Source organism: Polyodon spathula, unplaced genomic scaffold (assembly GCF_017654505.1).
Source record: "Polyodon spathula isolate WHYD16114869_AA unplaced genomic scaffold, ASM1765450v1 scaffolds_1409, whole genome shotgun sequence".
Classification (NCBI taxonomy): domain Eukaryota; kingdom Metazoa; phylum Chordata; class Actinopteri; order Acipenseriformes; family Polyodontidae; genus Polyodon; species Polyodon spathula.
The window spans coordinates 39069-52453 of NW_024472889.1; the positions used below are offsets into that span (position 1 = coordinate 39069).

The 13385-nt window shown below is 45.0% G+C and overlaps 1 protein-coding gene across 7 annotated transcripts; it reads left to right on the plus strand.

Moving 5' to 3' along the window:
• Positions 1-2736: 2736 nt before the first annotated feature.
• On the plus strand, positions 2737-9205 carry LOC121309596 (glutamine synthetase-like). Of its 7 annotated transcripts, none has more exons than XM_041242592.1 (7): positions 2737-2841; positions 4920-5098; positions 5700-5861; positions 6217-6363; positions 6752-6879; positions 7336-7535; positions 8258-9205. In XM_041242592.1, exons 2-7 carry the CDS (start codon positions 4927-4929, stop codon positions 8565-8567), a joined length of 1119 nt encoding a protein of 372 aa, XP_041098526.1. In that variant the 5' UTR covers positions 2737-2841; positions 4920-4926; the 3' UTR covers positions 8568-9205. The 7 variants fall into 7 exon arrangements, with proteins under 7 accessions (XP_041098526.1, XP_041098532.1, XP_041098530.1 ...); XM_041242598.1 differs by having other exon boundaries at positions 2750-2837; XM_041242596.1 differs by having other exon boundaries at positions 2751-2837; positions 4875-5098.
• Positions 9206-13385: the final 4180 nt, after the last annotated feature.

Sequence of the window (13385 nt, forward strand, 5' to 3'; positions counted from 1 at the left end):
AAATAATAAATAATCATGACAGCCTGAGACATGGGTAACATTACTGCAGATCAGAGCAGCTTTAAATCCACTATATAATCTGCAAAGACTGCTTCCACAGACCCCGGTTAGCATTAATTTCTCTGTCCTAAATTAACGTTAGGCAATCCAAAATTGGTGCTGGTCTGTAAAAACCAGCCACACAACTATGGCCTGAAAAATGACAGACTTGATCCGCCTCCTAGGTCCTGCCTTGTAAAGGTTTCCTGTGGTGAGTCTGGTAGAAGCACAGCGATGAAGTCCTGGGGTGTGAAAGCATGTTGAAACCTCCCGTGCACTGTAGCAAAGTCTGGTGAATGCAGCCTTGCACAAGCTGAGCTATGCTGCACAGTGTTGGGACTTTTCCAGGTCTGCACCCTCCACACTACTGGTAGCTATGTGGGGAATTTCCATTGTTCCTCTAATTAGCCACAACCACAGGCATTCTCTTACAAGGAGCTTTGAGCATCATTGTCTTATTTTGTATTTTAAATGTTAATTTTCTGAGGTTCGAGAACACGCTTTGGAAGCAGCTGAGAAGGGCGTTACGAGTATCAATGCTTAATTGACATTTTGAAATGTCGCTAAGCGAAGGTGTGGAGTCAGGTCTGTGCATTTCTGTGTTGGCAACATGATATTCCATTTGAATACCAGAGCTGCTGAGGGGATGACGTCACCTCTTAGGGTTTGTCGCTGGGAAGGTCAGCAGGGTTGCCAGAAATGTGGAACGTGTGCGTGCTTTTGAGCCCTGGTTACTTGTTTTGTGAGATTATTGGCTGGCTTCACAGACCCAGATTAGCACTAGTCCTGTTGGCATGCCTGGTGTTCCTTTAGGGATGGCAATCCAAGATCAGTGATACCTGGGGTCTGTGAAACCAGCCTTAACTGTTTAATTGTACTACAGCAAATGAAGAGAGGGGTGTGAATGAGAGGCTGTGGATGGGGAGAGGGTGTGAATGAGGAGAGGGGTGGATGGGGAGAGGGGTGTGGATGGGGAGAGGGCTTACTGTAAATTTCTATCAAGCATTAGTTGTATTTTGGGTAGTTGTATTTTGGGTTTGTATTTCTTGTTTCCGTGCCCAGTGGCAGGGTCTTGTTCGTTCTTGTTGCTGTCTCTGCAAAGCACTTTTAATTAATGCACATGTTAAGGAAAGAGCTGGATTTCCACCGTGTCTGCAGTTACCGGTGCTTCCATAAAAACAGCTGATTGAGAGATGCTGCAATAACGCAGAGCTGTCAGCGAGATCAGCACACACATCAAGCACTTTTCTGTCACCTGCTGTGTATAGCAGCGAAACCACAGTGGATCTGAACACGTGAAACAGGCTCACACTTCATTACACTCTTTGAGTTTTTGAGTTCTGCTCCTGTGAACGCATCAACCACTCATGCGTTGGGTTCCCATTCGCTCTTTGTACGACACGGGGGCAGAGGTTTTTAAAAAACAGACTAGCATTGATATACGGCCACAAAATATTCAGAAACTGTCCTGAGGTTGGGTTGTTTTTTTTTTTTTTTTTTTAAATCTGGAGAACAGTGATCCCGATTTTGTAATTGCTGTTCCCCACTAAGGTGCCGAAGAGCCGCGCTGTGTCTTCCGGTTCCAGTCCGAGTTCTCGATTACTTCATCGAACCAACTACTTGCACAGTTTGTTTTTTTTCCAGGTCTCTGGCCATTGATGAGTTCAAGAGTCTCAGAAAACCTGCTGGATTGTGTCTCTCCAGGAGCAGGGTTCCACACCCCTGGGCTAGTCAAACAGGTCCTGGCACACATGCATTCCCGCAGATAAAGATGTGGTCTCGCTGGATCTTAGATCAGTTGTAGAGTGAGGTGGCCACGTCTTGGATTACTGGAGCCCTGTGGGAACTATCAGCCCTGGACAGGGGAGAATCACCATTAATAAAGCCCACAGTGTATTAGATGGACTGTATTTCAAAGTCCCCTTCTGGTATTTAGCTCTGCCACTGTGCTTAATTGAATAGACCCCAATATTCCAATGGTGGAAATAAAGGTTTCACAGTTTCACGCGTTCCAGGTTTTAATAGGAGCTTGATTATTCACAGTGTGTTCAGGCAATAACAAGCTCAGGTACCCTACACGGAAAAGGCATTCACAAATGAAAATAACAATTGCAAGGGTTTAATTTAGTTCTAAGAAAACGCGAAAAATATGCATATGTGTATGTATATATATATATATATATATATATATATATATGTATGTGTGTGTCTATATATATATATATATATATATATATATATATATATATATATATATATATATAATGAAAACGTATGCGCAATTCTCTATTCCAGTGTGTGTGTGTGTGTGTGTGTGTGTATCGGTGGGGGTCAAGAAGAGCTTCTTCCTTGTAGTGACCCCTGGGCAATGTCTCCGACGGCAAAAAGCTCTTCAAAGCGAACTTACCATGCAATGCTTAAGCAAAGCAATGTTGGGCTTGGCCAGTACTTGGATGGGAGACCACCTGGGAATATTGAGTGCTGTAGGCTGCGTGTTAAGCTCATACGAAAATCTAGACTGTATATAAACCGGTGTACGCGTGTTTGTTTTGAAGCCAATTTAAACCAGTTGGGACGGTCCGGCGGTGCTGATTGATAATTAGTTAATGTGCTGATGTCGGCGCCGCAGCCCCGCCCGGTCCCGGGTGTAGCTTTACCCAATGCAATCCCTTGTTGCGTCAGACCGGTCGAGCAGGAAGATAAATGGAAGCGCATCAGCGCGGCTGCGGTGCGTGTCTGTAGCGAGTTGAGAGCAAGCGGAGCAGCTGCCTTGTTGGTGCTACCTGGGTTTACCTTGGGTAGGTAAGTCGTAACTGCTTTGTAATATTGTGCTAACTCATTAGAGAGAGATAGATAGATACTAATTCCGGTTCTAGTAATACATTTGTTTGATTTTAATCTTTTTTTTTAATTTTTTTTAAAGGTTTTCGTTGGGTTAGCTTGAAACCGTCCAGCGTGGTTATCATGAGATTTCATGAACTCTCTAAAATGTAATGAAAATCACCAGTGCCATCGAACAGTTAACAAACTACGGTCTGCCGTTCATTTTAACGAGTAAACGGCTTTTAATAATTGATTATACACTAGTTGTATAAAAAAACTGTTTTTAGACTCACAACTTTAGTTTTAAAACTGTGTGTGTGTGTGTGTGTGTGTGTGTGTGTGTATATGTGTGTGTGTGTGTGTGTGTGTGTGTGTGTGTGTGTGTGTGTGTGTGTATATGTATATATATATATATATACACACACACACACTATATGTGTGGGTGACAATAAATAAAGCAGTTTGACGTCATTACATCGGTAATAATTTAAAGAAATGTTTATCGAGGAGGGGGAGGGTTATAGCTTGAATTAATGCAAATGCACAGAGGAGGAGTAGCAGCAGTGAAATTCAGAGCCGGGGCTCTAGTCTCATTCGGATAAGCGACAGTGTTTGTAGTTCAAGCAGACCTGCATTTAGGCTCTAGTCTCATTCGGATAAGCGACAGTGTTTGTAGTTCAAGCAGACCTGCATTTAGGCTCTAGTCTCATTCGGATAAGCGACAGTGTTTGTAGTTCAAGCAGACCTGCATTTAGGCTCTAGTCTCATTCGGATAAGCGACAGTGTTTGTAGTTCAAGCAGACCTGCATTTAGGCTCTAGTCTCATTGGGATATGCGACAGTGTTTGTAGTTCAAGCAGACCTCCATTTAGGCTCTAGTCTCATTTGGATAAGCGACAGTGTTTGTAGTTCAAGCAGACCTCCATTTAGGCTCTAGTCTCATTGGGATATGCGACAGTGTTTGTAGTTCAAGCAGACCTGCATTTAGGCTCTAGTCTCATTTGGATAAGCGACAGTGTTTGTAGTTCAAGCAGACCTGCATTTAGGCTCTAGTCTCATTGGGATATGCGACAGTGTTTGTAGTTCAAGCAGACCTGCATTTAGGCTCTAGTCTCATTCGGATATGCGACAGTGTTTGTAGTTCAAGCAGACCTGCATTTAGGCTCTAGTCTCATTGGGATAAGCGACAGTGTTTGTAGTTCAAGCAGACCTGCATTTAGGCTCTAGTCTCATTGGGATATGCGACAGTGTTTGTAGTTCAAGCAGACCTCCATTTAGTTAGTGGCTTGTTTCACGGAACGGGACGGTCATGTGATCACGTGTGCTGCCCAGGTAGAGGTGGCGACCCTTCGGGTCGAGACGAATTAAACAGTCAGTGTGAACTGGAGAGGAGTCGCGAATAACGTGAACTGCATATTCACACCACTAATCTGTGTGCTCGGTCTCATGTATCCTCCTATCCGTGGCCGCTGTTTTGTTTTGTTTTTTTAAATGTACAAATCCAATCAAAGCTGTGAAACTGGTGATGCAAAACAAACATTTTTAAATATGACATCTTGTGGTAGACCATGACATCAATGGGCAAACAAGTCGCACAAAACGATAAAGCAAGTACCACAGACTGAACACACACGCGTTGTAATAGACTGGCGGAAATGGGCTATCGAAATAGGTAATGTAGAAAGATACTGCAAAGTCACAATCCACATACAACCTTGCAGTAAAAAACAGTTTTTAGGGTCAGGTGACAGTTGGCAACTTCTATTGGAGAAAAACTAAGAGCCTTGTCCCTGCCTGACTGCATCGTGTGAATTTAAGGTGTTGGTATAATCATCATCATACTATATTCGTAAGAAGGTTATGATCATTTTGGGGAGGCACCGTCTCCCATGCCTCCTCCAAGGAGCCTCTGCTCTTTCAGACTATGATGAAAACAACTCTTGTTCTTGGGAGTTCTTACCCTGTTAACTTTGTGACATCATTGCTGTCTGATTCAGCTTTTCAAATCTCCAGGTGTTCAGTGTATTGCAGCGTGTTTTAAATCTCTTGTCCTGCAAGTCTGGCGATGTCTCTGTCCGTGTCTGAGAGCTCCCTGCTGAACAAGGGCGTGCGGGATCAGTACATGAAGCTGCCGCAGGGGGACCGGGTGCAGGTCACGTACGTGTGGATCGACGGCACCGGGGAGGGTCTCCGCTGCAAAACCAGAACGCTGGACAGTGAGCCCAAGGTCCTTGAAGGTGAGGAATGGGGGGAGCGCCTCCGATCTCTCCTGTACACTAGCAAAGTCATCTGCACACTAGGCTGCAACTTTAAGGTGCAAGGGACGTGTGACCCACAAGTTTAAAAAAAAAAATAGTGATTTCTTTTTTGGAACGAGGTCCTAGAACAAGGTATAAAATGTACTGATGGGTTGGATCTGGTCATCCAAACTGTTTCCTGCTCGGAATGCTTGAGTCTTGGAATTCCTTGTGTACCTCAAGTGGTTATCAAAAAGCCTTGCATGCAGAGTGACAGTCCAAGCAGTGTCTGGTGCTGCATTTCACGGAAATGCTTGAGTGCTAACCAGTGTTTAAAACCCAGTTTAGACTCTTGCTATATTGCTGCATATCTGTTGATCTTGTCTATCCTGAATTAACACTGACAGAAACAATCTCTACATGAAGGGAGGGTCCCCCGGTAAGCATGTTAAACACTTTGATAAAAAAAAAAAATCCTTAGCTATGCAACTCCAGTGCTGAATTCAGGAATGAAAACGTCTTTGTCTGACATTTTGATTTGAAGACCTTTTTAAAAAGTTCTGCCTGTTTTCTGATCTCCTTTGGGTTCTCCTCTTCCCAGATATTCCCGAGTGGAATTTCGATGGCTCCAGCACCTACCAGGCTGAGGGTTCGAACAGCGACATGTACCTGGTCCCTGTGTGCATGTTCAGAGACCCCTTCGTCCTGGATCCCAACAAGCTGGTGCTGTGTGAGGTGCTCAAGTACAACAGGAAGCCCGCAGGTACCGTGTGAGACATTTGCAGAGGTTTTAAACTCGAGTCTTCATCAGAAAACTCTCTCCTCTAGTGTGCTGTTACTGTAGGTACTATAATCTGCTAAATGGGTTTATAGCTCTAAAAGTGAGCTTTGAGCTACTGAAGACCTGTGTGTTGTACGTTCAGCAGTGTACTGTCTTTAGTAAAGATGCTGAATGTGGTGACAAACCTCTCTTTGACAGCTCATTGATAGACTGGCTGTATTTTAGTGGTGACCACTGCATGTTAAAAGGACTAAGGTGTCTAGTGGCTGTAGCTCCACGTTGTGCTCAGACAGAGACAGATCCATGATCCCTGTGTGTATCTTCTGTTTCCCCACAGAGACTAACCTGCGGATGAAGTGTAAGCAGGCGATGGATCAGGCTACAGACACACACCCCTGGTTCGGGATGGAACAGGAGTACACCCTGCTGGGCATTAACAAGCACCCCTACGGCTGGCCCCAGAATGGCTTCCCTGGGCCCCAGGGTAAGCTGATCCTTTTTTGAACTGTGTAAATTTGCATTGGGACTCTCGCATTCAGTCCTTTAAAAATAACCTGACTTTTTTTTTTAATAGTCTAGCTACCTTGTGTCTAATGTTTCATTGTAGGTGTTTTATTAATCTGGTTTTGTAACAGCAGTTTACTGTTAGATGTACAGTGGTGTTTGTGTTCACACCTCCTTCACGCTCTACAGCAGTTCAGATCTCTTGTTGGCTGAGCTATCGAAAGCCCTTTAAGGAAGCCTGGTTATAACAGCTATTCCTGGGTGTGCTGGTGATGCTGTTTACATGCTGTGCCGATGTGTTTCCATGGTGCTGACGGTGTGCTGGTTGTATCCATGGCGGATTCTCTCACGTGCCTGCTCTCCTACAGGTCCTTATTACTGTGGAGTGGGAGCTGACAAAGTGTATGGGAGAGACGTCGTGGAGTCGCACTACAAGGCCTGTATGTACGCCGGGGTCAAGATAGCTGGCACCAATGCAGAGGTCATGCCGTCCCAGGTAAGTGTGCCTGTTTCTGCTTTTGAATTGTCGACTGAAACTTCAGCTTGCAAGTGTAAAATGGAGGGATCGGGCTCCGGGGGAAGGGGGCTGAAATCGGCTGTAGCTGCCTTCCACTGCTAACCCATACTGATGTGCAGGGTGGCCCCAAAAGACTATTGCTTGAGCTGATATTGAGGATGTGCTCTGCACCTTGCAATACAGGTTTGCATTCTTTCCTCTTTTTGCTTAACCTCTAGAGGCTGTTTGGCACTTCCAGTTGCACTTTTCTGTTTTAAGATGGTTACATGAAGGGGTCTCGTGCCAAACTAAAGTTTAAACGTGTTGTATCCTGTCTATTAACCTTAGTGCACAGACATGAACACTTCTGCTTCCCTTGTATCCTTTCTGAAGAGCTACGCCTAGCCCAGCAGCAGTCCTGCACTCCTGTTATAATTGAGTGTCTCTCGGTTTCAGTGGGAGTTCCAGGTGGGCCCCTGTGAAGGTATAGATGTGGGGGATCACCTCTGGATGGCGCGGTTCCTGCTGCACCGGGTGTGCGAGGATTTCGGGGTGGTCGCCACGCTGGATCCCAAACCCATCACCGGCAACTGGAATGGAGCGGGCTGCCACACCAACTTCAGCACAGAGGCCATGAGGAACAAGGGCGGACTCCAGTGAGTGCTGTAGCTACTGTAAAGGACTGGAGGGTTACAGTGTGGATCTGAGTGTAACAACGGCATTGGCTGTGCTTCCCCCGTTCAAATCACTCCAGGGTACTCTACCTGACAACCTGGAGAGAAGCTGTTCTGTAACTATCAGGCTGTCATCGTGGTACTAGACCCTATCCAGCAAGTGACAAACAATAGAACAGTTTCCCTTGTTTCGGAAGTCGCGTCTACCTTGGACCGTTGATGCTTAAAACATTCTTCATACCCGGTAGTGCCGTGTGGCTGCCTGCCTCTGTCCTTTTCAGAGCTCCTATTAAGTACATGCTGTTTATAAGAAACACCTGTTTGGTTTATGACTGTACATTTTTCTAACCTGATGGAGGTATTTTGTCAGGGTGCAGGCAACCCCAGGAGAGTAGTCCTGCTCTGTAAAAGATCTGCATGTCTTCTTGGAAACGGCTGTTTTGAGTGGTGGACTTGGTGGATAAATTCCTTTTATGTTTTTGTGAAAATAAATCTCAAATTGAGTGAATGTATTTGGAGTGTCTTGCATACAGAAGGAAATTGCATATGCATAACTGGAGGTTATGCAACGGTATTTATTCAGTTGTCTTTTTAAAGTACCGTTTGCCGAGCCACCGTGTCTCTCCAGCCTCTAACCATGCCTGTCTCTCCAGCCTCTAACCATGCCTGTCTCTCCAGCCTCTAACCATGCCTGTCTCTCTCAGGCACATTGAAGAAGCCATTGAGCGGCTCGGCAAGAGGCACACCTTCCACATCAAGGCTTACGACCCCAAGGGAGGGGCTGACAACTCCCGCAGACTGACAGGCTTCCACGAGACCTCCAGCATCCATGACTTCTCCGCAGGCGTGGCCAACCGAGGGGCCAGCATCCGGATCCCGCGGCAGGTTGGGCAGGACGGCTGCGGCTACTTCGAGGATCGCCGCCCCTCCGCCAACTGCGACCCGTACGCAGTGACTGATGCCATTATCCGCACCTGCGTCCTGAACGAGAGCGGGGAGCAGGATGCAGCCTGACTCCCTCCATCCAGCACAGGGCCGGCAGTGGCTCTTCAGGGATCTGTGTTTTTATTGTAGGACCTGTTCTGAATGTTTCTGTTAGCTCAGCCTGGGTGTGCCAACACATCTGTCTTCTGTGTAGGTCGTGTTTGTGTGTTTTTTTTTTTTTTTTTTTTTTTTTTTTAATTTAAATAGCAAATGGTTATTTTTAGATTTGTTCTGAATTCCAATGGGTTGCACCTCCACTAGTCTGGTTTTAAGATTTTGATTTTAAAGTGACCTTTAAGTTCTTTGTAATTAGTTTGTCTTTTGTTCATTGAGAGCTCAACTTGTTCCTGTGGGTTTTTTTATTATTTTCCTTGTCCATTTCGACAGCCGTCTGGTTTTTAATTGTGTGTTTTTTTTTTTTTTTTTTTTTTTTTTTTTTTTAAATATTGGGACTGTAGCCCCTACTACCTCATTGCTCTGTTTTGCAATGTTCTCTTTATAGCACCACTCCCAGTCCATCCTAGGTTTTTGTCTGTTACAATTGTTGCAATTTTAATGGTTAAACTTAGTTTCGTTCAGTGTCAAAAAATGAAATAGCTGCTCAACACTAATGTCTCTTCCGGCTTTAATGCATAATGAAATGTTGTAATAAAATGTTTTGAACTGTACTTGCATATCCCATCCTCCCTTTCTTAAGCTTTCTTAAAGGGGGGGGGGGGGGGGGGATTTTGTGATCTAATGCGAGTTGAGAGCACATGCAAATAAGAGGCAGCGACGGGATAACCGACCTGCAAGACAAACTAAAGCTGACCAAAGAAGCTGCTTGACGTATGCTGATGCACGACTTGGTCGTGTGTAGTGTCTGCTTGCAGAGTTGACTGAACCAGCGCAGATGCTCTTTCCAAGGCTGCTCTCATGGTGTGTGTGGTAACGTAGCTGTGCTGTCCGCCAGGCTAGAACTGGGTCCCAAAGGTGCAGACAAGACTTCAAAGACCTGCTTCCATTGTGAAAGGCAATGGAAATAAAGGGCTAGCCCAGGGGTGGACAACCTTGGGCCTGGAGAGCCTTGAAGGGTCTTGTGATTTTCATTCTGTCTGTGTTCTCAATTATGTAATTGAACTAATTAGTTTCTTAATGGGGGTGGGAACTAAAATAGTTTCCCAGTTCTTTACCCTTTTTGATTTTTAAAGATTCTCTGCAAGCCTGCTGGATTGTGTCTCTCCAGGAGCAGGGTTCCACACCCCTAGGCTAGTCAAACGGGTCCTGGCACAAATGCATAACTGCAGATAAAGATGTGGTCTGTCTCTGATCTCGGGGGCTTCTCTCTGTATTGAATAAAGAAGCAGCTCCAGATCAGTTGTAGGGTGAGGTGACAAAGGCAATTCCCATGCCTGGGATTACTGGAGCCCTGTGGGAACTATCAGCCCTGGACAGGGGAGATTCACCACTGTGCTCCACACACTCGCACCTTCCAAAGTGTTAGATGGGGTTTATTTTTTTTTCACTTCCAGAAATCTCCTGTTTAAACAACTGTGGTCCTTGGGTCTGCCACTGGGCTCAGTTGAACAGATGACAATATTCCAGGGATGGAAAGAAGACTCCTATTGCATAGCAGGTCTACCCTTTCCAGGTTTTACTATGAGCTTGATTCGCCCTTGTTTTATAGGAAACAAGTTGTTTTAAAAAAAAAAAAAAAAAAAAAAAAAAAACAAAAAAAACAAACAGTCAAATTAGAATGAGATGATGCTAAACTCGTCTTTAAAATGCAAATCCATCCCCTCCCCCAGATTTTCCTGTTTCTTCCAGGTGTCACACTTACCCAATAGAATCCCTTTCTGCATCGGTGCTGGTTGAGCAGGAAAGCTATAAAATCGACTGGTTTGCGTTTGTAGTGCAGTGAGGCTAGTAATTCTAGTTAACGTTTCAGCTTACTTTATTTTCTTTGTATAGGCAGCTGTTTTACCTTTTGGTAAGTGCAACCACACCCCATGTTTTACTGTCTGTCTTATGCTGTAGCTTCATGCTTGATTAGTTTGCTTAATGTGTTTTTTTTTTTTTTTTTTTTTTTTTTTTTAGTTTGGTTGGTTTGTAGTTTTTCAGTTATTACATGTTTTGTTGTAGATATTAATGTGTGTTCTAACCAAGTTTTAGTAATGTCTTGGATAATCATTTTTTTAACGTCTGCGTTGGGTAAGTTTGATACCGGTAATAACTTGAATCCAGCGGGGTGGTGGTGCTGGTCGTGAGATTCATGAACGCTCTTTAATTTTCAGGTTTTAAAACCACCTGTGGCATCAAATAAAACAAAACAAAACAAAAGAATCTAACGGAAAACGAACTTTATAACGCGAACACAGGCCGGCATTGAGTTAGCAACCTCTTTCCCACAAGAGGGTCATGCTGGCACCAGCCCAGGTAGTCCAGGGGTTGCAGAGTTGAGACCCCTCAGGTTTGGACAGTGCTTGTGCACTGTAGAGAGTCACGTAGTACAGGTACCCCACAAATAACGTTCCCTCCAGTGCTCCACTAATCCGTGTGCTCATCTCGTGTGTATCGTGCATCAGTGCTGGTGGAGTTTCACAAGGGTGCTGTATGAGATGAGCTGACTTCTGCTCCACAGGAGAGCAGGAGCGGGAAGCCACAGGCGGGCTGACAGACTGCTCCAACCTGTCTTACACAGCACCTTGTGTGTGTGTGTATCTGTTTAATAATAAATGAAATCGTATTGCTATCTATTTAACCAGGGGATTTACCCATTGAGACCTGAAGCCTCATTTACCAGGGTGTCCTGGAAAACAATAGATGGATAGTCGCAATAACAAACATGTGTGGTTCAAAGTTAATTGACAGCATACAGAGTTAATGTGGACTACAGGAGCAGCATTGGAGCAGACGATCCAATTCCATGTTTATATTCTTCGAGAGCTGAAATAGCGCAAGCTTCGATGTGACATCATTGCTGTGTGATGCAAATTATTTTACAATGACAGTGTCACCTGTCTCTCTGGGGTGGGTGTGTCTACAGTGCATTGTAGTGTGTGTAAATCTCTTGTCCTGCAGGTTTGGCGATGTCTCTGTCCGTGTCTGAGAGCTCCTTGCTGAACAAAGGCATGCGGGATCAGTACATGAAGCTGCCTCAGGGGGACCGGGTGCAGGTCACGTATGTGTGGATCGATGGCACGGGGGAGGGTCTCCGATGCAAAACCAGAACGCTGGACAGCAAGCCCAAGCCATCTGCCAGTGCACATGATCTGGGTTATCGAAGTCTTGCATGTGAAGTGACACTTTGGGTAGAGTAGTGCAACGGTGGCCAAACCCTGGTCCCAGTTTTTAGCCTCTTGCTATATTCTCCTCTTGCCAGATATTCCCTAGTGGAATTTCGAAGGCCTTGGCACCTCTCAGGCTGAGGGTTCGAATAGCAACATGTACCTGGTCCCTGTGTGCATGTTCAGGGACCCCTTCGTCCTGGATCCCAACAAGCTGGTGCTCAAGTACAACAGGAAGCCCGCAGGTACCTCGTGAGACATCTGCAGAGGTTTTAAACTCAAGTCTTCAGGACTGGCAGTGGCTCTTCAGCGATTCTTAATGCATGGTGTTGTTTCAGTAAAATCTGTTTTTGAACAGTACTTCAGTATAAAATCATTATTTGTATTTAGGATTGTGTTAACTTTAATTTAGAGAATGAATACAACAGTAGCGGCCAGTCAGTGTCTCTAGAACTCCCAAGAAGGCTGTGGGCGGGGCGTTCTTTTAAAACAGTTACTGTAAGCAGATTTTTGTCCTGATAAGTGATTAAAAATGATCCACTAGATGGCAGTGTGTGATAATGGTTCCACTCAGCAGGAGCACCTGAGCTAAAGTTGTTTTTCTGGTCTCTTGCTCCCATTGTGTATGACATGGCACGCCAGCCTGGAAGGAGCACCAGTAGTTTTGAGTCTTTGTTACTGTAACTCTGACTCTGAGCTGTCAGACAGGCTCTCCCACAGCAGAATCGACACCAGTGCAGTAACTGTTAGCATGGTAACGACTGCTGCTCAGTGAGTAACAACCGGTTCAGTCCAGCCCAGCCAGCTCCAGTTCCAGGGGCAGTTCCTCTGTGATTGTGGAGAAGTGTTGTCTGCATGAGGACCAGCATTGTCGCTGTCTAGCCATTCTGTCAGAAAGTGTCTATAAGTGGTGAAGAATCTCTTCATGTTAGGGGGTCCTAGACCCCCTTGCTATTCTAGTTAGGGGGACTCTTTTTTTTTTAAAGAGACTTTGTTCTGGTGTGCCCCTTTAGTGAATAAATGATAAGATCTCTAATGTCAGGGTTTATTGAATAATAAAGCAAAAAGGCATGTTATGATGTTGAATCTGACCGTGTTTAAATGTGTGTTTTATAGCTGAGACCTGCTGGACTGCTCTGTAGTCTTTACACAGACCTGGTCTGCTTGTGGGTAAACAACGCTATCATTTCTCAAGCATGTCCCGAGGGCTGTTCTGTAAACTGCAGTCACCCAAAGCTTCATTCTTTTTTTCTTTTAATGAGGTTAAGCTTCCTTTAATCGCAACAATGTGACTCAGGGTTTGTTTGATTGCCTAAAATAAGAACGACTCCCCTGGATCCTCCATGGTGATGTGACAGTAACCCAAAGCAACCCAAAGCCGCCCAGCTTTCACGGCAACTTATATTTGTCAACTTGAACACACTCTCTATAATAATAATAATAATAATAATAATAATACGTGACATTTACTGCAACAGAGGAGGGGTGTGTCTGGAAACCACCTCTTCCTGAATCTTCATGAACGCATCACTTTAACAGTCCCTGGATTACGTGGGCTGAGAGAAGTTTCACAGGCGGTGAC

Coding starts and splice junctions, on each gene's coding strand:
- LOC121309596 (XM_041242592.1), top strand. CDS start 4,927: ATGTCTCTGTCCGTGTCTGAGAGCTCCCTGCTGAACAAGGGCGTGCGG. Junction 5,862..6,216: donor GTACAACAGGAAGCCCGCAG/GTACCGTGTGAG, acceptor GTTTCCCCACAG/AGACTAACCTGCGGATGAAG. Junction 6,364..6,751: donor TGGCTTCCCTGGGCCCCAGG/GTAAGCTGATCC, acceptor GCTCTCCTACAG/GTCCTTATTACTGTGGAGTG.